Source organism: Macaca mulatta, chromosome 3 (genome assembly GCF_049350105.2).
Source record: "Macaca mulatta isolate MMU2019108-1 chromosome 3, T2T-MMU8v2.0, whole genome shotgun sequence".
Taxonomy (NCBI): Eukaryota; Metazoa; Chordata; class Mammalia; order Primates; family Cercopithecidae; genus Macaca; species Macaca mulatta.
Window position 1 is genome coordinate 141,944,404 of NC_133408.1, and position 24,168 is coordinate 141,968,571.

The 24,168-nt window shown below is 37.4% G+C and overlaps 1 protein-coding gene across 2 annotated transcripts in view; it reads right to left on the reverse strand.

Annotated features, from left to right (window-relative positions):
• The window catches only part of PTPN12 (protein tyrosine phosphatase non-receptor type 12), a 105,382-nt gene that overhangs the window by 49,162 nt on the left and 32,052 nt on the right, over window positions 1–24,168 (reverse strand). For both annotated transcript variants that reach the window (XM_015134192.3, XM_015134195.3), the window contains exons 2-6: window positions 22,325–22,433; window positions 12,382–12,458; window positions 10,151–10,246; window positions 8,212–8,250; window positions 1,273–1,344 (exon numbers count right to left, since the gene is read on the reverse strand). In XM_015134192.3, the coding sequence (XP_014989678.1) occupies window positions 1,273–1,344; window positions 8,212–8,250; window positions 10,151–10,246; window positions 12,382–12,458; window positions 22,325–22,433 (393 nt within the window). The remainder of the gene's footprint in view (window positions 1–1,272; window positions 1,345–8,211; window positions 8,251–10,150; window positions 10,247–12,381; window positions 12,459–22,324; window positions 22,434–24,168) is intronic.

Below are 24,168 nucleotides of genomic sequence, written 5' to 3' on the forward strand. Positions count from 1 at the left end.
CTCCTGGGTCTCCAGCTTATTAGCATTCAGACTGAAACTGCAGCATTGGCTCTCCAGGATCTCCAGCCTACCCTGCAGATCTTGGACCTGCCAGTCTCTATAACTGCCTGAGCCAATTCCTCATAATAAATCTCCTTAAATGTATCCACATACACACAGATGCACACACACCCCCTCTTATTCTATTGGTTCTGAAGCTCTGGAGAACCCTGATATAGGCAAATTCATTAATGTTTTTTTTTTTTTTGAGATGGAGTTTCACTCTTATTGCCCAGACTGGAGTACAATGGTGCAATTTCAGCTCACTGCAACCTCTGCCTCCCAGATTCAAGCAACTCTCATGCCTCAGCCTCCTGAGTAGCTGGGATTACAGGCACCTGTCACCACGCCTAGCTAATTTTTGTATTTTTAGTAGAAAGGGGGTTTTGCCATGTTGGCCAGGCTGGTCTCGAACTCCTGACCTCAAGTGATCCACTCACCTTGGCCTCTCAAAGTGGTAGGATCATAGGCATAAGCCAGCGTGCCTGGCCTAAATTAATTAATTTTTATGTTATGTTGAATTACAGTCTTTTTATGGCACCTAAAGAAAACTATTGCTTTTATTTTAAAATTCACTTACATTTTCCTTCTCTCTGTCCATGCCTTTCTTTTTCCTACTCTTCTTATTTCCTTCAATGTTTTTGTTTTTTGATTCATTTTCTCAGATTTTTGCTGTGTTAGCTTTTGAGCTTGAATTTAATTCATTTCCAGAGGTCATTACATATTAAGAAAACATTTTAAGTTTCATATCAAATAATCTGCCAGAAAGGACCAATCTTTACTTCTAGTATGGTAGTTCTTAAACTTATGTTTATACATAATTATAACAATTTTTGAGACCACAATTAGATATGAAGGGTAAATATGATACACTATACTCCAGCTATCAAGTCTTTCCCATTTAATCAATGTGAAATGAATACACTATTTCCAAATACTAAAAGTACAGTTACTTCATTTACATGTAAACACTTACTATCAATTGATATACAAAGGTTAACACAAAATTAATATAGTAAGATACAAGGAAAATATACATTTATGAAAAGTCATCCCAAAAGCTTCCAAATTTAAAAGCAGCATATAAACAAATACTTTTTTAAAATGTAAGTATAGGTTTGTGAGTCCTTGGCATCTATAAACCTGGGTTCATACCACATTATAATTTAATTATTCATCAGTTTAGCATGCCAATTTTCTGAAAAAAAAGTGTTTATAAAAATGGATACTTACACAAGAGATTTTAAATGGTGCAAATGTTATGGGGTCTTCTCCATACAAAGGCCAATAGCGCTCACATTTTTTCTGTCATCCAAAAAAAAATTAGTAAGTAATTCATATAAATTTTTCTTAAACTGTTACAAATATTTTGTGTCCTGGGGTTCTGCTTACTTCTACTTCCCCAAAACAGAAAAACTCACATTAGTAGGCATGGACATGAGAGAGCTTAGCTTACCCAATTGTTTTTAAAAATAGGCTACTGTGTCTTCTCCAAGAATAGTCATAAGAACCTTACTGACTTAAGTGCATAACTGTTCATTGCTATCTGCCAGCTCTACATAGTAAACCAAAGATCCTCCTCTAGGTAAGAAAAAGTAATTTTAAAAAAGTGTCTGGTACGAGGAGGTCCATTTGGTATAAAGGTTGCTAAGCAAGTTTTATTGCTTGTAACATGACAATCTCTATAAATATCTGGCTGAATTCTCATTAAATGTAAAATATGTGATGAAGTGGAAAGAGTATTCTACTTGGAATCAGAAGAATTTTGCAAGTACTAATTCTACTTCTTTATTGACCTTCAGTTTATCTGTAAAAACAGGAATAATAATCCTTATCTTACAGAGTTGTTGCATGTTTGTTAAATAAGAGTGTATTTCAAATGTACCATAGATGGTAAAACCCCTACACAAACATGATGTATTATTTTAACTATCCAATTTTATTTGAGATTACAGAAAGTGTAGTCAAATAATTTCTCCTCTTACCTTCCTATTTTAAACAGGTATAGAAAAAGAATACTAAATTTTCATCAATTTCTAATATCAAGCACCTCATCATTTCAGAAAATCAGGTTAGTGAACGAAAAGCCTAACTTTACGGAAGATAGAATGATTCAGGTGTTAAGAAATGATGCATTTTGTATCAAGGCCCAATAAAATCCAAGTCTCTAAGTGACCATCTAGCTTAAATAAACCTTTTCAGCAGTGGGAAAAGCATTGGTTAATGAATTCCTAATTAAATCCTCACAGTTTCAAATATAGTAAATGGAGTTATTACCAATAGGTTGAATGAACTATAAGTTGACAGTAATGCTCACAGAGAAACAAAGTAGAACTGTCTGGTATGTTGGGTTAGCTAATATTTTAGAGGCTTAAAAACACAGGTAACTTCCAAATCTCATTTTCCAAGAGACGTTTACAGAAAAATGATAAAATTAAATTCTTTTTTTGAGATAGGGTCTCGCTTTGTCACCCAGGCTGGAGTGTGCAGGGGTGCAATCATGGCTCACTGCAGCCTCTACTTTCTAGGCTCAAGTGACCTTCCCACCTCAGCCTCCTGAGAAGCTGGGACCACAGGCGTGTGGTACCACACCCAGCTATTTTTTTTTTTTTAAATAGATGGAGGCCGGGCGCGGTGGCTCATGCCTATAATCCCAGCACTTTGGGAGGCCAATGTGGATGGATCACTTAAGGCAAGGAGTTCAAGACCAGACTGGCCAACATGGCAAACCCTTGTCTCTACTCAAAAATATAAAAAAATTAGTCAGGCATGGTGGCACATGCCTTTAATCCCAGCTACTCAGGAGGCTGAGACATGAGAATCGTTTGAACCTGGGAGATGGAGGTTGCAAAGAGCTGAGATCACGCCACTGCACTCAAGCCTGGGTGACAGAGCAAGACTGTCTCTCCCCACACACACACACACACAAAAAGATTAAAAAAAAAAGAGAGATGGGGTCTTGCCATGTTGCCGAAGCTGATCTCAAACTCCTGGACTCAAGCAATTCTCCCCCGCTAGCCTCCCAAGTAGCTGGGATTACAGGCGTGAGCCACTACACTTGGACCTTAAATTCTTTCTGAAATGTTTAAAAAAATTCTTTTTAATCTTTTACCTGACAAAACGTTAATACCTCGAAACAGATCGAAAACAAGTTGTAAGAGATTAATTTAGGGAAGAACAGAAAGCAGTGTGACTAACAATGCCCCTCATTCAGATGAGCAGTAATAAGATTATATTGTTACTTATATTCCTGGTATAAAACTAATAATGATATCAAAAACTATGTGTTAAATATCACATACACATAATCTCTAACACTGCAAGGTGGGTATTATTTCCTTTCAAATGTGAGGAAACTGAAGCTCAGAGTGAACTGTACTGCACCATGGTCAAAATGCTTGTAAAAGGTAGGTTTGTCTGATTTATTTATCTATGCTTTTTCTACCAGGTCATATTCAAAGTCAAGATCAAAGTCAAGGTTATCAGATAATTTCATAGGTCCTAACTCACTCATAATCTATTACTAACAAGACACAGTGAATTACAAAAACCTCAGCTTCAAAAAATTTGTACTCAATACTACTTGATTTTTTTTTTTTTAAATGAGACTGAGTCTCGCTCTGTCACCCAGGTTGGAGTGCAGTGGCACAATCTCGGCTCACTACAAGCTCCGCCTCCTGGGTTCACACCATTCTCCTGCCTCAGCCTCCCGAGTAGCTGGGACTACAGGTGCCTGCCACCGCTCCTGGTTAATTTTTTGTATTTTCAGTAGAGACGGGGTTTCACCATGGTCTCGATCTCCTGACCTCGTGATCCACCCACCTCGGCCTCCCAAAGTGCTGGGATTACAGGTGTGAGCCACCGTACCCGGCCTACTTGATTTTTCATCAATAACTTAATATATACTATGAGCTTACTAATATAATGAAAAGAGAAATACATCCTGAACCTTATCAGTAACTTAAAACATTAGGAGAGTGACATTTAAATTCTCTAAGACAATTGATTAATAATATTAACGTACATATTGACAACACTTAGATAACTTGATTATTTAATAATTTCTCAGTTTTTATATTTTCTCATTTTATTCACTTTCTGTCCAACATTACTTAATACTGACAAAGGAAATAGTTGGGAGTAATGGAATAAATTAAGGTTTCCCTACTGTTTATGCAACGTAACTGAAAGATGTATCTTTTGCAATATATTACTTACTGAAAAAAATTAACATATTTACAAATTAAAGATAATTTTAACTATATTAATTACATTAGTATAAAAAACTTTGAATAAAATCACTATGTAATTTGTAAGTTTGATTTGTATGTCACATTTATAGAAGACCACACTTTATAAGTTTTATGTAAATACAAATTATCTGTAACTCTATCATTACTTCCTACAGTGAGGACAGAATATGATGCTGTAGGACACCATAATAGTTTTGAAATAAATTTTACTTTGACATAGCATAAAAATACCAATGTTAGAAAATCAGGGTAAGAAATTATCTTCTCTCAGCTTTGAAGATAGGAAACAAACAAAACATATTGTGGTATTAACAAACAGACTCATCAAAATATTCAGGCCTCGTGCGGTGGATTACATGGGATTACATGCTTGTAATCCCAGCACTTTGCGAGACAGAGGCAGTCGGATCACCTGAGGTCAGGAGTTTGAGACCAGCCTGGCCAACACAGTGAAACCCCACCTCGACCAAAAATACAAGCATGAGCTGAGCCTTGATGGTAGGTGCCTGTAGTCCCAGCTACTCAAGAGGCTGACACAGGAAAACCGCCTGAACCCGCGAGATGGAGGTTGCAGTGAGCTGAAATTGTGCCACTGCACTCCAGCCAGACTGACAGAGCAGGACTCTGTCTCACCATCTCAAAACAAACAAACAAATGAACAAAAATTCAAACCATATATTAATAACCAGATTTTTTATAATGTATTTTCACTTGTTCAATTTTATTCCTATTTAAAAATACCTCTCTATTTCAGTCCACAGATGGTATTCTACTTACAACACCACTGAATATTTGAAGATTACTAAGTAACAATACATAATTAATTATTGTTAAGTACAGGAATACCTCATTTTCCTGTGTTTCTCAGATCCTGCATATTTTACAAATTGAAGTTTTGTGGCAACCCTGCACCAAGCAAGTATATTGGTACCATTTTTTCAACAGCAAATGCTCACTTCAGGTCTGTCACATTTTGGAAACTCTTGCAGTATTCAAAACTTTTTCATTATGATGATATCTCTTATTGTAATCTGATCAGTGATGTTTGAAGTTACTACTCTGTTTTTGGGTGCTACAAACTGCTCCCATATAAAATGGCAAACTTCATCAACAGATGTTGTGAGCGTTCTTACTGTTCCATTGACAAGCTTTTGTACCCTCTCTCTTCCTCTCCTCAGGCTTTCCCATTTCCTGAGACACAGTATTGAAATTAGACTAACTAATAACCCTACAATGGCCTCAAAGTGTTCAAGTGAAAAGGGTCACATACTTTTCACTTTAAATAAAAAAGCTAAAAACGATTAAGCTTAGTGAAGAAGGCACGTTGAAAACTGAGATAGGCAGAAAGTAGGCCTCTTGTACTAAACAGCCAAGTTTAGAACGCAAAGGAAAAGCTCTTGAAGGACATTAAAAGAACTACTCCAGGAAACACACAAACAATTAAATAGGTCAAACAGCTTTATTGCTTACAGGGAGAAAGTTTTAGTGGTCTAAAAGATCAAACCAGCTACAACATTTCTACAAGCCAAAGCCTAATACAGAGCAAGGAGCTAACTTCCTTCATTTCTATAAAGTGTGAGAAAGCTGCAGAAGGAAAGTTAGAAGCTAGCAAAGGCTGGTTCATGAAGTTTAAGAAAAGAAGCTGTCCCCATAATATAAAAGTGCAAGATGAAGCACCAAATTCTGATGTAGAAGCTGCAGCAAGTTACCCAAAGATCTGAGCTAAGAGCACTGATGAAACAAGCTATACTAAATGACGTATTTTCAGTATGGATGAAACAGCCTTATACTGAAAGAAGATGCCATCTAGGACTTTCAGAGCTAGAGAAAATAAGTCAATGCCTAGTTTCAAAGCTTCAAAGGACATGTTAGGGGTTAAGCCAGCTGGTGACACTAAGTTGAAGCTAATGCTCATTTACCATTCTGAAAATCCTAAGGGCTCTAAAAATCATGCTAAATGAACTCTGTCTGTGCTCTATAAATGGAATAAGGCCTGGATGTCAGCACATCTGTTTACAGATCTGTTTTTGCTTTTTCAACCCCACCCCCAGCCCATCCCTATTGCATGGTTTAAGGAATATTTTAAGCTCATTACTGGGGACTACTGGTTGGAAAAAAAAAATTCCTTTCAAAATATTTCTGTTTACAATGCACCTGGTCACCCAAAAGCTCTGATGGACATGTACAAGGAGATTAATACGTTTTCATGCCTGCTAACACAACATCCATTCTAGAGCCCATGGATCAAAGAGTAATTTCGAGTTTCAAGTCTTATTATTTAAGAAACATATTTTGTAAAGCTAAAGCTGCCATAAATAATGATTACTCTGATAGGTCTAGGGAATGTGAACTGAAAACCTTCTGGAAAGGATTCAGCATTCTAGATGCTATTAATTACATTCATGATTCGTGGGAGGTCAAAATATCAACATTAATACGAGTTTGGAAAAAGTTAATTCCAACCCTCGTGATAACTTTGAGGGGTTCAAGACTTCAGTAGAGGAAGTAATTGCAAATGTGGTGGAAACAACAAGAGAATCAGAAGTGGAGCCTGAAGATGGAACTGAATTGCCACAATCTCATGATAAAACCTGGAATGGATGAGGAGTTGCCTCTTATGGATGAGAAAAGAAAGTGGTTTCTTGAGATGGAATCTACTTCCTTGAGATGGAATATACTTTTGGTGAAGATGCTGTGAACACTGCTGAAATGACAACAAAGGATTTAGGACATTACATCAACTTAGTTGATAAAGCAGTGGAAGGGGTTGAAAGGACTGACTCCAATTTTCAAAGTAGTTCCACTGTGGGTAGAACCGCAATTGCTGTTGGTATCAATCAGCGTGACACGCCACAGAGTATTCTTTCATGAAAGGAAGAGACAATCAATGTGGCAAACTTCACTGTTTTCTTATTTTACGTATTTAGAGGTGGAGACTCCCTCTGCCCAGGCTGGAGTACAGTGGCATAATCATAGCTCACTGCAGCCTCAACCTTCTGGGCTCAAGTGATCCTCCCACCTCCGCTTCCCAAAGTGCTGGGATTACAAATGTGAGCTACCATTCCTGGTCCTGTCTTTTACCAAAAATTTCCACAGCTACCCCAACCTTCAGCAAATGCCACCTTGATGAGTCAGCAGCCATTGACGTCAACAAAACCCTTGACCAGCATAAAGATTACAACCAGCTGAAGGCTCAGATGCTCATTAATGTTTTTTAGCAATAAATTATTTTTAAATTAAGGCATGGAAGGCCGGTCACAGTGGCTCACACCTGTAATCCTAGCAATTTGGGAGGCCGAGGTCGGCAGAACACCTGAGGTCAGGAATTCGAGACCAGCCTGGCCAATGTGGTGAAATCCCGTCTCTACTAAAACTATAAAAATTAGCCGGGTGTGGTGGGACATGCCTAAAATCCCAGCTACTCAGGAGGCTGAGGCAGGAGAATCGCTTGAACCTGGGAGACAGAGGCTGCAGTGAGCCAAGATCGTACCACTGCACTCCAGCCTGGACAACAGAGTGAGACCCTGTCTAGGAAAAAAAAAAAAAAATTAAGGCATGAAGTGTTTTATAGGTATAATGCTACTGAACATTTAACAGACTATAATACAGTATAAATGTAACTTTTATATGTACTAAAAAAACAAAGAATTTGTTTGAATTTCTTTATTGTGGTGGTCTGGAACTGAACCTATAATATCTCTGAGGTATGCCTGTGTGTGATAAAATATACTTACAAAATATAAAAGAAAACAACATGCTTGAGAGATTATTTTGTCCCTTGTATGAAAAAAAAGCAACAGCAGAACCCCAATATAAAACAAGTATTTACATTATCTGCTTATGTTCAGACTATAATAATAAAAGACCAAGAATATTTATCCCCAAAAATGAAATAATAAGAGGAATAGATTGTACGTACCCTTCCCATCTCAAATTCTCGGCAGGCCATTACAATGATCTAAAAAGTGATGGTGGGGAGTGAGATAAAGAATGTATCAGTTAAACACAATTTTACTTTTTAATAAAATACAGATTTCAAGAATTTTGCACCCTGAGAAGTATAATTGGCTTGCCTAAAAAAGTAGTTTCAATATTAAATGTGTAAGTTAAAGAAATTATCAAAATTAGACTTTCCAAACAAAGGCTAACTATATAGCAACAAATTAAATTGGTTCCAGTTAACATGATTTTTTTGGTTTGAATTAAATTAGGTGAATCTTACAGATTTACTTTGTGACTTCTGAAATTATATTAAAATACCACTTTTAGGATATTTACCTAATTATAAATAGCACTATTAATTAAAAATACATTTATAATTATTTAAATATTGAATGCATTTAACACAATTTTAAAAGGTGATCACACCTGCTTTGCCCCGTTTTATAATGTAAACTTTCAAACACAGCATAGTTGAGAGAATTTTACAGTAAACATTGTATAGCCATCATCTATATTCTATCATTAACATCTCACCAGTTTCATCACATAGCTATCCCTCTATCAATCCATCTTGTTTCAAAAATGCATTTCAAAGTTAAGTTTTGAACATCAGTACGCTCTCCCCAAAAATACTTCAGCATGCATATTATTATCTAGAACACAATAATTTTTTTTTTTTTTTTTGAGACAGAGTCTCGCTCTGTCACCCAGGCTGGAGTGCAGTGGCGCGGTCTCAGCTCACTGCAAGCTCCGCCTCCTAGGTTCACGCCATTCTCCTGCCTTAGCCTCCTGAGTAGCTGGGACTACAGGTGCCCGCCACCACACCGAGCTAATTTTTTGTATTTTTAGTAGAGACAGGGTTTCACTGTGTTAGCCAGGATGGTCTCAATCTCCTGACCTCGTGATCCGCCCACCTCGGCCTCCCAAAGTGCTGGGATTACAGGCATGAGCCACCGCACCCGGCCAATCTAGAATATAATTTTTATATTGTTTCCAGTATTTTTCCCTTGAGGCAAATTTTACATATAATGAGATACACAAATCCTAAAGTGAACATTCTCCGAGTATGGACAAATGCACTCATCTGTGCAACACAAATCTTATCAAGACACAGGATGTTTCCATCATCCAGAAAGTTTCTTCATGCTCTTTCTCAGTCAATCCCCAAGCACATCTAGTTTTTAAAGTGAAGTACAGTAAATACAAATAACTGGAAAAGTGCCCCCCTTTTATTAATCTTTCAAAGACCAGAGGATGTCAATGCTTTAGAATCACTACAATTCCATAAAAAAGCCGTAAGACAAAAATGAAAGTTCCACATTATTGATTTTCCACATCCACACAAAGAAAAGTATCAGTGCACATGGTTAGGTTTCAAGAGTACTACAGAGCAGTATAGGGTAGCTCTTTGCAGTATTCTAACTAATTTCTCTGCTTCCAAATCTAAGGGCACATTATTTCCCTTCATCCAAAAGAGTAAGAGGGCAATGAATGAACTCCAGGGGCAGTTGAAATTCTCTTACACTGTATATTTATAGTTTATTTATAGTTATGTGTTTATATATATTTTCTGAGAAGAGGAACTTAAATGAGTATAACTGTACTATCAAGTATTTTACTGACCTATTAGAGCACTAATCCTTTTCTGATTTTTGTAAGTTGTTTGATAGTTGTATCATTACTAACTTAGGACAAAATTTAAATTATTATCACACCTTCTTCTTCAAATATTTAGCCTAGTTTGTAAAAATTTAATAAGACATCCTAAAAATGTACCCATCTTTTTAGTAAACATCAGCAATAAGTAAACATAATTATGGATTTTTAAAAAATCCCCTCATTCCTTATTCAGTAAAGCATCCTATATCATTACATATGTATTTCTCAAAATTTATTGTGAAAAGTAAATTACTTACCACAACATTATATTCCCATATCATCCTCCAAAAATCTATTACTGTATTTGCTAAAGGTCCTTGAGTTGCTACATATGCTTTTGGCCCATAGACGCCCTAAAAATGGTTAAAAGCAAATTTCACATTTATTTTGATTACCAAAAATATTTCATTACCCAAAATAAAAGGTTTCAAATTGTGTTAGTAATACTGTTGTTTTAACTTAAACCATTTCTAAATAATGTGCCTTTCATAGTATATTAAAGCATGGCAAAATATATTCAATCCACTTAAGCTTTTGATGACTGCTATTACTTTTGTGTGTTTACTGGATATGGTGCACAGAATAGGTATTTAAGAACCGCCTTATGCCAATTAAAAATTATTACTTATCTAGGCATTAAAAACAAAAGCCCTGATACCTACTTAACAAAGCTAACTGTGGCAGAAATATAGAGCATGCTCTGATTCTAAAACAATACTAAAACGAGTAAAGAGTTCTTTCTTAGTTTCTTCCATAGCTATCTTCCATTATCTATTCAACTCTGAAGTTTATCAGGCATCTACCATACACGTTTTTAATAATGAACATGAGAATATACCAAACAGGGTCACTGACTAAACTACTAAACTGGCACATAACTGACTCATACAATGAATAAGTGTCATTAAGCGTAATTAAAAACTATAACTTTTAACAAACACCCTTATAAAAGAATATGAACACTGACAACATGTGAAATAGCAAACTATCAATTTATTAGTTTTTAATTAAGGTATTAATTTTGGTTTTTAACTTTGTTTAAATAAGAAATTTTTGTTTAAAACCATGACTGCTGAATATTGACATAGATATTAATTTTACCACATAAACTTTTTTTTTTTTGAGACAGAGTCTCGCTGTGTCACCCAGACTGGAATGCAGTGGCGTGATCTCGGCTCAATGCAACATCCACCTCCCGGGTTCAGGCGATTCTCCTACCCCAGTCTCCCGAGAAGCTGGTATTACAGGCATGTGCTACCACGACCCGCTAATTTTTGCATTTTAGTAGAGACTGGGTTTCCCCATGTTGGCCAGGCTGGTCTCAAGCTCCTGACCTCAGGTAATCCACCCGCCTAGTCTCCCAAAGTGCTGGGATTACAGACGTGAGCCACCGTGCCTGGCCTTACATAAACTTTGATCAGTTAACATTTTTATCAACAAAAACATATGAAAATATGTATAGACACCATATATAAAATAACTGAAAATTACATTATCATATCACTTGAAAGATTCAAAAACACAGATTAGCTGATGGAAAAAAAAGCCTTTTATTTAAACTGAATCAAGTGGCAGTTTGCATCTATCTCTATTGATAACTATAAAGAACTTGACGCTGGGTGCGGTGGCTTACGCCTGTAACCCTAGCACGTTGGCAGCCAGAGGTGGGCTGATCATAGGTCAGGAGATCGAGACCATCCTGGCCAACACAGTGAAACCCCATCTCTACTAAAAATACAAAAAATTGGCTGGGAGTGGTGGCGGGTGTCTGTAGTTCCAGCTACTCGGGAGGCTAAGGCAAGAGAATGGCGGGAACCCGGGAGGCGGAGCTTGCAGTGAGCTGAGAAAGAGCCACTGCACTCCAGCCTGGGCGACAGAGCGAGGCTCCATCTCGAAAAGAATTCGACTGCTTTTCATCAAAGGGTATCCAAACAAAGGTTATAAAAAAGAGACTATTTAATGTTGGATTTTGGGTTGCCACCCGAAACAGTGACAACTGTCAAAAGTTTTATATTTAAGGCTATGTTCTAGAATTTTAAATCAGTATTATCCAGTAATCCCACCGCTAGTAATTTATGCTAGGAAATTATTCAAAAGAACAAAGATGTTTACTGCAATATTATTATTTTAAAAATCTGAAACAACCTATATGGGTCAACAACAGGGAATGATCATGTTCATTTGTGCACACAAACCCAAAGGGATAACTGAGAAAATAATTTAGTAATAGGTAAGACTTCCATGGAAAAGAAGAAATAAAAAAGAAAATGTTATCTCTGCTATAACAAAACTAAGTACAAACTATTTATCTATATGAATAAGGAGACTAGAAAGAAAGCATATAAAAACAACGTGCCAGGGCAGTGGTTTTATTTTTATTTCTTTTGCTGCTGGTACCACGTCCGAGCAATTCAAAAAGGTTTTACAAAACTAGTATGTAGAAAGACATTACTATGGCAGAGAAACACCATATGAAGTTAGTACATACCTTTATAAAATTTGCATTGATATAGTCTGAATCTTGTGAAGGAGTCTTTAATGTCAATTTAACTCGGCTGTGATCAACTACAAGAAAAAAATACATAAAATATGTATGGTTGACACACAGGTATTTTCTAATGAAGTGTAAGTAAGGTTAGACAGCTTAAGAACATTTACTTTAAAAAACAATGCATGAAAATGGACTCTAGGTATCAGTAGGGTAATTTCTAACATTATACTGAAAGGAAATAAAATAAATTTTCAGACAACCACCACCTGGCGGGCACCTGTAATCCCAGCTACTCTGAAGGCTGAGGCAGGAGAATCACCTGAACCTGGCTGGGAGGCAGAGGTTGCAGTGAGCCAAGATTGCGCCATTGCACTCCAGCCTGGGCAACAGAGCGAGACTCTGTCTTAAAACAAAACAAAACAACAACAGCAGCAAAAAAAACCACCACCACCAGTGACGTAAAGCAGTGTATTAAAGTTGCAATAGGAATCATCTCTAGAACTCTTTTAAAATGCAAATTCCAGGACATTATCCCTGATTTACTAGGGCAGAGTCTAGGTATTTCAGCCTCTGCAGCCTTTAACAAACATATCAGGTGGCTGATGAATACTAACCAGTGATACAGAAGCCCATAGGCTAAAATTCTTATTAAAAAATCTAACTTTCATATTTCACAAGGAACTATAAAAAGTAAATTTTAACAAATTAATGAATTGAGATTATATATAAAAAGTGCTCAACACTGCTCTGGCTAATAATAGTTATTAGGTAATGTAGCTTAGAGTAAAAATCTTTACAAAAAATTTTATGAAGTATATTTTTCTTTTACATTTTTATTGATTTATTTTTTAAAGGAATATGTTTATAATTTTAAAAAATTAGACCTTAAAGAAAGGTATAAAATGAAAAGCCTCCCCTGCCCTTCAATTCCAGGGCTCTCTCCCATCAAGATACTATATTAAAGTTTTTTTTCCCCTTCCAAGTGTACTTATTACACATATAGCTATATACTTTGAAAAACTACTACACAAATGCAAGCATCCTATACATGCTGTTCTGTATTATTACTTTTCAGTTTATAGTATATCCTGGAACTCTTCCCAAAGCACAAAAAGATTTACTTTATTATTTTTACTATTATTTTAAAATACAGAGACAAGGTCTCACTCTGTCACCCAGGCTGAAGTGCAGCGGTGCGATCATAGCTCATTAGAACCGAAAACTGCTGAGCTAGAGATCTTCCTGCTTCAGGCTCCCAGTGTTTGGATTACAGGTGTGAGCCACTGCACTCAGCTTGCACTAGCCTATCTCAGTCTTTTTAGCTTCACAGAGAATTCCATCCTGTGAATGCTTCATTCTTTATTTAGCTACTCTGCTGATGGGCCATTTTTTTTCCTATGAAAAACATTACTACAGTGAACACTAATGTATATATAGCTGTTACCAGCATTGCTGTAGGGTAAATTCCTAACAGAGGAATTGCTACTTGCCTTCTAAAAGGTATGTAACAATTTATACAGGGTTATTTCATAAGGGTGACTGGGTATTACCAAACTTTTCGTCACTGACAAACCAAAAAGTAAAAAGATCTTGATTTAATTTCCATTTCTTGAATTATGCAAAGGATTGTATGTTTTAATATATTTACTGGTTATGTGTATTTCTTTTTCCATAAACCACTTGTTTATATCCTTTGCCCATTCTTCCATGTCTGTTTTGTCCTACTGATTTTTATGAAATCTATGTAAAAAGAAAAATCAGCCGTCTGTCACAGGAAGTGCAAATAGTTTTTTCCAGTTTGTGCTGATGTTTAAAACTTTTTATTTAGAACTAATTTTAGATTTATAGAAGGAATTTCCATATACCTCTCACTGAGCTTCCTCTAATAGTAACATATTATATAACCATAGGACAATGATCAATAATACCACAAAATCAACACTGTTATAAAACTATTAATTAAACAAGACTATACAAATCAGTGTTTTTTAATCTTTTTTCTCTTTCAAGGATCTCATATCAAATTTAACTTTTAGTGGCCGGGCATAGTGGCTCACACCTGTAATCCCAGCCAAGGTGGGCGGATCACCTGAGGTCAGGAGTTTGAGACCAGCCTGGCCAACATGGCGAAACCCCATCTCTACTAAAAATACAAAACAAAAAAAATTGGCAGGGCATCGTGGTACATGCCTGTAATCCCAGCTACTCGGGAGGCTGAGGTGGGAGAATTGCTTGAACCCAGGAAGGGTAGGTTGTGGTAAGCCGAGATCGCGCCACTACACTCCAGCCTGGATGACAGAGTGTGACTCCATCTCAAGATAATAATAATAATAATTTTTATTTCTCCTTAGTCTCCTTCAACCTAAAAAAAGTTTCTCTAATTTTTTTTTAAATGACTGGAACGAAGTTATGAATTTTTGGTAATACCACTGAATGATGTTGTGTCCTTCTCAGTACAACACATCAGGGGATACATGATATACATATGTTTCAGTACTTGTGATGTTAACCTTGGTCACTTGGTATTTTATGGTATTGCTTGGTTACCAAGAGGGAAAGTTACTGCCTTTCTCTTTTATAGTTAGTAAGTAGTTGAGGTTAGATGCTTTCAGATTATGAAACCCTAAAGAAGTAGAATTGCCTAGTATTCGTTGTTTATGGATTAGAAGGGACCATAACATATAACATATAAAATGCCATTATTATTATCACATTATAATCCCTTCTAATCAATGAATGAATATCAAAGGCAGTTAAAATACAAAAGGAAACACTGAAATGTTAACAGACATGAATAAACTTCTTAGCAAAGTATTAAAGAACAACTAATAGTCACTAATTTATTTTTCACTGGCTCAAATTTTATACATAGCACTAAGGCCCAGTTCTGCTAATTTAATTGATAAATTTACTTTTAAAAAAATATTCTTTAGAAATTTGTAGAAGAGACATATAAGGAGGATATACTTGCTTCTGGCGCAATTATTCATCTCCTCACTGTATTCTAAGAAACAGAATGTTTACAACATGTTTGTCAATGCTCTGTCATTTATTTCATGCCACCTTACATGTCCCATCCCCCTTTTTATATGCCATTTGGGATAGGAAATACACATACAAAAAAAAGCTATGCTTCTGGAAAATGAGAATAGAATATTCAGTGGTTAGGATAATGATGGCTGAATAACTACAGGAAGCTTCCTCTTACCATGTTTGCCAGTAATAGGGGGTCTCAGTTAATTACCCTTATTCACATGGCATATTAGCCTCTATTCAAAGTATCTCAAAGGCAGAATACAATAGTTGGTTTACCACTGGCTCTCAGTAAAGTTTCAGGTGACCCTAAATCCAAATGAGAACAATTGCTCCCAAATGATAGTTAGGACTGGTGCCAGGCTGGCTACATGCAGGCTGGTAATTTCCTTTTTTAAAAAATTTTCGAAGATGGAAAATTTTAAGCATACACTAAAATAGAATAGTATAACGAATCTTTGTATATCCATTACCCAGCTTCAATAATTATCAACATTTTGCCAATCTTATTTCATCTACCCCAATCATTCAACAGCTGGGGAAAGCAAATTAAAATCCAAGATTTCTGGAGTACTACATCTTGCAGTAAGTTTAATTCAGTAAATTAAAAATGGGGCATAGAAATACCCTTTTTAAAACTCCCCATTTAAATTCTATAGGCAAATTTGGTAGTCACTGCTTTCTATTATGTACTCACAGCATATTAGATTTTAAAATCAACATTATGCTACTTACACAGCATCTCATGTGTATTTTGATTTTTTTGGCATTTTAAATGTGAATTTTAGTATCATTCATCCAACAAATATTTACTGCGTGTAATAAGCACAATAATGTTGTTCATATATCCATAGTAAAGTAATAGCAAGGAAAGAGAGTAAGGAACATCTTGAGGATATCAGCAGTCTTCAGAGCTGTGACAAGCTGGGTCTCAGGGAATGAGAAGTTTGCCAATTGATTAAAAAGAAAACAAAATAGGGCATTATAGATAGCATAATAGGCTCAAAAATATAGAATTAATAAAAAATAGCTACCATGGAATGAACGTTTCCTCTAAGCAAAGAATTTTATCCTCACCACACACCCATGGAGATAGAAGTTATTATCGCTATGCACAGAGGTATGCCCAAATCACAAAACTGAGATGGCAGCGCCACATTTGAAACTGGGGTTGTCTGATTTCAAAGCCAAGGCTCTGGGTCTAAATAAGTACATGTACTGAAGAGGTGTGAAGCAACATGGGACTACTGGAAGAAAGAAGTGGTGAGCAACAAGGCTGAAAATGTAGCCGCCTGTTCTCACTCACCTGACCATAGAGCAAAGAAGGGGTGGCTTGGAATTGGAGTATGGAACAAATGCATGATTTCAAATAAACGAGTGGATATCCATCCCAGTTCTGTCCATTGAAAAGGCCTAGAAGCAATGACACACCAAGCCCTGTTCAATGGTGGGGTCATCCAGGACTTTCAGGATTGCTCCCCGCCCTCCCAGCTGGCTTTTCTGCCACAGCAGACCGGGTGTCCTTCACCTGCCTGCGTCTTCTGTAGTTTGTTAAGCAGCACCCTTAGCTCCTGTGACACTTTAGGGAGAAAGCCACAGCACCCATGATGTTGGGCCAGCATTAACACCCGGCAAAGTGCTGGGAACTAGAAGTAGCGAGAAAGAACTTGGGTGGCTGTTTTAATATTCTTCACTGGTGCTCTTTTTTTTTTTTTTTTTTTTTGAGACGGTGTCTAGCTCCGTCACCCAGGTTGGAGTGTAGTGGCACCATCTTGGCAACCTCTGCCTCCAGGTTCAAGTGATTCTCCTGCCTCAGTCTCTTGAGTAGCTGGGACTACAGGCATGTGCCATCATGCCCAGCTAATTTTTCTATTTTTAGTAGAGGTGGGGTTTCACCATATTGGCCAGGCTGGTCTTGATCTCCTGACCTCAAGTGATCCGCCCGCTTCAGCCTCCCTAAGTTGTGGGATTACAGACGTGAGCCACTACGCCCGGCCAGACCGGTGCTCTCATTAAGCACATTTAGAAATAATCTAAGTATCAAAAAAATGAAAGCAATTATTTCTCTCCATGGTTTTGCTAGCTATCCATCCAAGAGGAACAAAATCATAGGTCAACAGAGAGAGTTGTATGACACATTCATAGCAGCATTATTTAATATGTTCATCATCCATACAATGGAATATTATTCAACAACAAAAAGGAATGAACTATTGATGCATGCTACATCATGAATGAATCTTTAAAATGTGTTAACGAGAGGCTGGGCGTGGTGGCTCATGCCTGTAATCCCAGCACTTTGGGAGGCCGAGTGGGGGCGGATCATGAGGTCAGGAATTCGAGACCAGTCTGGCCAACATAGTGAAACTCTGTCTCTACTAAAAATACAAAAAATTAGCCAGGCATGGTGGTGTGCGCCTGTAATCCCAGCTACTCAGGAAGCTGAGGCAGAAGAATCACGTGAACCTGGGAGTTGGTAATCCGAGATCGTGCCACTGCACTCCAGCCTGGGTGACAGAATGAGACTTCGTTTAAAAAAAAAAAAAAAAATGTGTTAAAGAGTTAGACACAAAAGACTATACAGGAAAATCTATACAGACAGAAAGCTGATTAACAGTTGCCCAGGGCTGAAGACTCAGATCTTTTGGGGATGATGGGAATGTCTTAAAACTAGATTTCATTAATTGCTGCAAAACTCTATGAGTTTACTTTTTTAAAAAAATCATTGAATTGCGCAATTAAAATGGATAAATTCAGCATCCTGAGTAGCTGGGACCACAGGTGTGCACCATCATACCCAACAAAGCTGTGTGTGTGTGTATGTGTGTGTGTGTAGACTGAGTTTTGCTATGTTGCCCAGGCTGGTCTTGAACTCTTGAGCTCAAATAATCTGCCCAGCTTGGCCTCCTAAAGCGCTGGGATTACATGCGTGAGCCACTGCACGCAGGCAATGAATTAAATAGTTATCTAGCAGTAAATAAGCACATATCTCTCAGTACAATTACTTCCAATATAAATTTCCAGGCCAGGTGCAGTGGCTCACACCTGTAATCCTAGTACTTTGAGAGGCCGAAGTGGGTGGATTACCTGAGGTCAGGAGTTTGAGACCAGTCTGGCTGACATGGTAAAACCCCGTCTCTAATAAAAATACAAAAACTTAGCTGGGCATGGTTGCGGGCACCTGTAATCCCAGCTACTTAGGAGGCTGAGGCATGAGAATTGCTTGAACCTGGGAGGCAGAGGCTGCAGTACGCCCACTGCACTCCAACCTGGGCGACAAAGTGAGATTCTGTCTTACACACACACACACACACACACACAAAATCCAAATCAAAATAACTAGAAATTTACTGAAGACCTACTTATCAAACCTTAGATAACTTAAAGGAAAAAATACACTGTCACTCTGATTATTGCACAGTGATTAAGAAAGAACTCGAGCTCTTGGACAAGGTCTCCCAATGTTGACACTCACACATTTTGGCTTAGAGAAGTCTTTATTTGGGGAAGGGGGCTGCATCCTGTGCATTGCAGGATGTGTAGTAGTATTCCTAGCCTCTACCTGTTAGATGCCATTAGCAGCCTGTCCACTCCCATACCCCAGTTGTGACAACCAAATCTCTCCAGACATTGTTAAGTGTCCCTTGAGGGGCAAAATCACCCTAGTGAAGGCTTTAAAACTACCTGGGTTTAAATTCTTGCCCCACACTATTTAACTGTGAGACAAGCTTTTTAACCTCTTTGTCTCAGTTTCCTGTTTGCAAAATGGCACATAACAGTATTTACCTCAGAGTTTTGCTGTGATGATTATGGTAAATAATCCATTTATCACAGAAATCAGCAAACCATACAAATCAGAACTTTCATTTTTCAGAGGACCAGTTTAACAGTACACCACTAACCTTTCCCACTACCCCTAGTCAAACTGTAAACTTCCCCTTCTATTCTCTGCTTTCTCCCTACCCCTCATTACAACTATATTCTCAATAACACTAATTACCATCACATGTCAGACCACATATGTTAATTTGTATTGTCCACCGCCTTGACAAACATATAAGCTCCACAAGGGCAGAGATTTTGCCAGTCTGTTTTTTGTTGCATTCCCAGCATATAGTACACCCTCAGAGTTTTTTGTAAAATGAGTAAATGCCGAGGGAGGCGGATGACTTGACGTTAGGAGTCGGAGACCAGCCTGGCCAACATGGTGAAATCCTGCCTCTATTAAAAATACAAAAATTATCCGGGTGTGGTGGCGGGTGCCTGTAATCCCAGCTACTTGGGAGGCTGAGGCAGGAAAATAGCTTGAACCTGCGAGGCAGAGGTTGTAGTGAGCGGAGATTGCACCACTGCACTCCAGCTTGGGCAACATAGCAAGACACCGTTTCAAAAACAAAAACAAAACAAAAAAAGAAACAACATATGCAAACAGAAACCTACAGCTAGATGACAGAAAAAGAAAGTGGACTGAATGTGTGCGTTAATAATTCCAGAGCAATCTGGGATCACCTTAGGATTATCTTGCTTAATACAAAGTATCCAGAAAGCCATGTCATCCCCTATTCTGAGGCAGACTGGTGCTATGGTCTGAATATTTGTGTCCGTCCCAAATTCATAAGTTAAAACATAAATTCCAATGCAATAGTATTAAGTGGTAGGGCCTTTAGGAGACGATTAGGTCATACCTTGTGAATGGGATTACCAGCCTTTACTAAACAAAGAGGCCCAAGGGAGCTTGTTTGCCCCTTCCACCATGTGAGGTGCAGTGAGAAGGTACCATGTATGAACCAGAGTGACCCTTCACCAGACAGCAAATCTGCTGGTGCCTTCATCTTAGACTTCCCAGTCTCTAGAACTTTAAGATACAAATGTCTGTTATTAATAAGCGACCCTGTTCATGGTATTTCTCTAACAGCAGCCTGAAGAGACTAAGACAACGGGTAAGAAAAGTGGACTATATTTTGCAAAAGCTTAATGACTGGTTACTACGTGCTAGGTACCCCCTTTTTTTTTTTTTTTTTTTTTTTTGAGATGGAGTCTCACTCTGTCGCCCAGGCTGGAGTGCAACAGTGCAATCTCGACTCACAGCAACCTCCGCCTCCTGGGTTCAAGCAATTCTCCTGCCTCAGCCTCCTGAGTAGCTGGAATTACAGACACGCTCCACCACATCTGGCTAATTTTTGTATTTTTAGTAGAGACGGGGTTTTACCATGTTGGTCAGGCTGGTCTCGAACTCCTGACCTCGTGATCCAGCCATCTCGGCCTCCCAAAGTGCTGGGATTATAGGCATGAGCCACCATGCCCGGCCACTAAGTACACTTTTAAGCATTTAATATTAACCTGTCTATTGTGCAGATAATCCTAGAAAGTACTATTATAATCTCCATTTTAAGGATGGCAAAACCAAGGCACAGAGAGGATCAGTCCAAGGTCATATAGCTAGCAAGTGGTGGAGTCAGGATTTCAACTTCCAGAATCAGAACGCTTTACCATTATGCGATGTTGCCACTTGTTAATTCTGCCAACACAGGCTATCCACACATCCCACAGCTGATAATAATATAGAACAACACAAGAATGAAGGATTAAATTGAGGCAAAGAAGTTAGTGGAGAAAAGAGGGAAAGAGATGAGAGGGAAGAGGTGTTTTAAAAGAGTTATCATGGAAGAAGAAAATTTCAAAAATAGGGATTGATCAATGGCATCAAAATAGTTCAACATTCTTGAATAATCAATATCCTTCCTGTTAGAATAAACAAATCTGGCAATTAAAAAGCCACTGGACCCTGGGCAACATGGGGAAACCCTGTCTCTGCTAAAATACAAAAAATTAGCTGGGTGTGGTGGCAGGCACCTGTATTAGAGCTGTCCCAGCTCTCAGGAGGCTGAGGCACAAGAATCGCTTGAACCTGGGAGGTGGAGGTTGCAGTGAGCCGAGATCCCACCACTGCACTCCAGCCTGGGATACAGAGCAAGAGTCTGTCACAAAAAAAAAAAAAAAAAAAAAAAAAAAAAAGTCACCAAGAACTTTAAGAACACTTTAGAGAGAAAAACCTTTAAGACCGAATGAGAATTGAGGAAATGACGTAATGGAATGTAGATATTTCAAACTACTTGAGAAGAAAGACGACTGGCAGCTTTAAAAGATAGCAAGTGTGACGTATAGCTTTTATTGGATAAAGTGATGGCACACTTTAAGTATACTTTCAGAGTTAAAGTTATTTTGCCAGAAAACTATGCTATTTAAGAATACAGACAAGGCGCAGTGGCTCACACCTGTAATCGCAACACTTTGGGAGGCTGAGGTGGGAGGATCACATGAGCTCAGGAGTTTGAGACCAGCCTGGGGAACACAGTGAGAACCCCCACCTCTAAATAAATAAATAAATAAATAATTAAAATATTAGAGTGTAATGCAATCAATCTAAGACATATACTTAGAGACACATACTCAGATTGCTGAGAATAGTACACACACAGATGTTTGAGTCATCCTAGGCTTCATTTTCTCATGCATAATTAATCAATTAGGGTTCTTGTGAATAGATATATGAAAAATCAATATTGTTAGCATTTTATAAAATGTATTCAGTTGTCTTTATTATTTTAATGAAATAACGTCTTTGAACAGAGAGTTCACAAAAGATATTTTCACTTGGATTTACAGTATTTAAAAGTAATTTAGAATTACAGCAACTAAGATACTTAAAGGAAAAAAATTAAACAAAAATTAGGATCAGAAGGAAAAACAAAAAGCAAAATTAAGAATTGTATCTTTTTCGTGTACTTTGAAAGACAGGTTAATTACTACTTCCTTAACAGTGAAAGTCAGGAAGAATAAAACTAGTTAGGTTACAAAAGGCTAATTAGCATTTCTATGTATTTTGTCAAGAGCATTTGAAACTTACATGGCAGTATGTCCTTGTATCTGTTCTTTTTAACATTTTCTTCTTTTTCTCCAGTGGCTGTGGGATATATCTTTTCTGTTCTATATTTGGTAGACAATCTTCTTAACCGCTTAAAATACAAAAAATAAAAATTAAAGTTTAGAGAAACAGTGATATTTTAAAATTTTTAATGAAATCTGGTGACCCCAATTCCTCACAATTCATTTTCCTGTCTCTGAGCTCTTAATTTTCCCATCCCTTAATAATTAACCCCAAGGATAATTTCTTTTATAGCATAAGTGGAAACATAAGATTCATATTTATTTCACATAAGCAGCAAAGAGAGAAAACAGAATAAAAGTAATATAATTTAAAGATATCATTAATAAACTGAGTCAGAATATTTAACTCAGTCTTTAACATATTTGAGAAATTTCAGTGTTTTAACTAAGGGTCACAATAACCAAGTTCTAAAATCATGCCTAAAAGAATTATGTACAGGTTTCTTTATTTCTTCTCTCAATAAACCATGAGCACGCACCCATGATGTGCCAGGCTTTCTCCCAAGGCATAAGCTAATAATTACGTACAAGACATTGCAAAACAAAGTTCTTTCATATTGAATTGGAAATGTCCAACAAAGACCAATTCTGCTTATTCACTGCATTACAGAAGTAGTTTGTGGGTTAGTGACAAATTCTTACCACATATGGCAGTAGGGATGTTCTTTGGGCTGGAATATTTCTGTGTGTCAGTAATACACTTCCTGCTTTCAGAAGCACTGAAAGTCAGTATTGTGAATTGTTTAAATTCTACACAACTACATTGCTGAAATTTAATTTCAAAGGAACTTTCTTTCAGGCCTCAAGACATATTGAAAGCATTTTGGTTTTACCATTCAACAAATTATTAAATACAAATAAAATGAAAAATAAGTCTGGTAAAATTGAACTTTCTCATTACTTTATTTTTGCTACTTGTGATGCTGATATTTAAGGAACTAAAACTGTCTATAAACCTTTTCTTTTTCTTTGAAAAACTACTAAATTTTATCATCACAATACTAGAGACCTACAACAGTTATACATTTTTTTCTTTATGATGAAGATTTACTAGAATCTTACTCTGCACTGGCACAATGTCAAAGTAAAATTCCCCACATTTATGATGCTATTTCTTGTGATTTCCTGTGGTAATAGAGTTCTCCAAATATATACGTGTGTCAGAGGAAAAACTGTATTCAAAAGTAAGTGGGGGCTGAGCATGGTGGCTCACACTTGTAATCCTAGCACTTTGGGAGGCCAAAGTGGGAGGACTGCTTGAAGCCAGGAGTTCAAGACCAGCCTGCTTGACAATGCAAGACCCTGTCTCTATAAAAACTAAAAAAAAAAAAAAAACACGTAAATTGGTTATTGATGAGAGTACGGGAAATCAGAACTTCAATACAATGTTGGTGGAAAACAACATATTAGCCCAACCAACCCCTAAGGAGAATAATTTGGTAATTACAAATGTACCCCTCAATCCAAGAACTGTACTTCTACAACTTTGTCCTCCAGATAAAAATGGGACACACATGAAATGATTTATCTTCAAAGTTACATGCCACAGCACTTTTTTTGTTTGTTTGTTTGTTTTGAGACAGGATCTTGCTCTGTTGCCCAGGCTGGAGTGCAGTGGTGCGATCTCGGCTCACTGCAACCTCTGCTTCCCGGGTTCAAGCGATTCTTCTGCCTCAGCCTCCTGAGGAGCTGGAATTACAGATGCGTGCCATCAGGCCCAGCTAATTTTTGTATTTTTAGTAGAGACAGGGTTTCACTATGTTGTCCAGGCTGGTCTTGAACTCCTGACCTTAGGTGATCCAC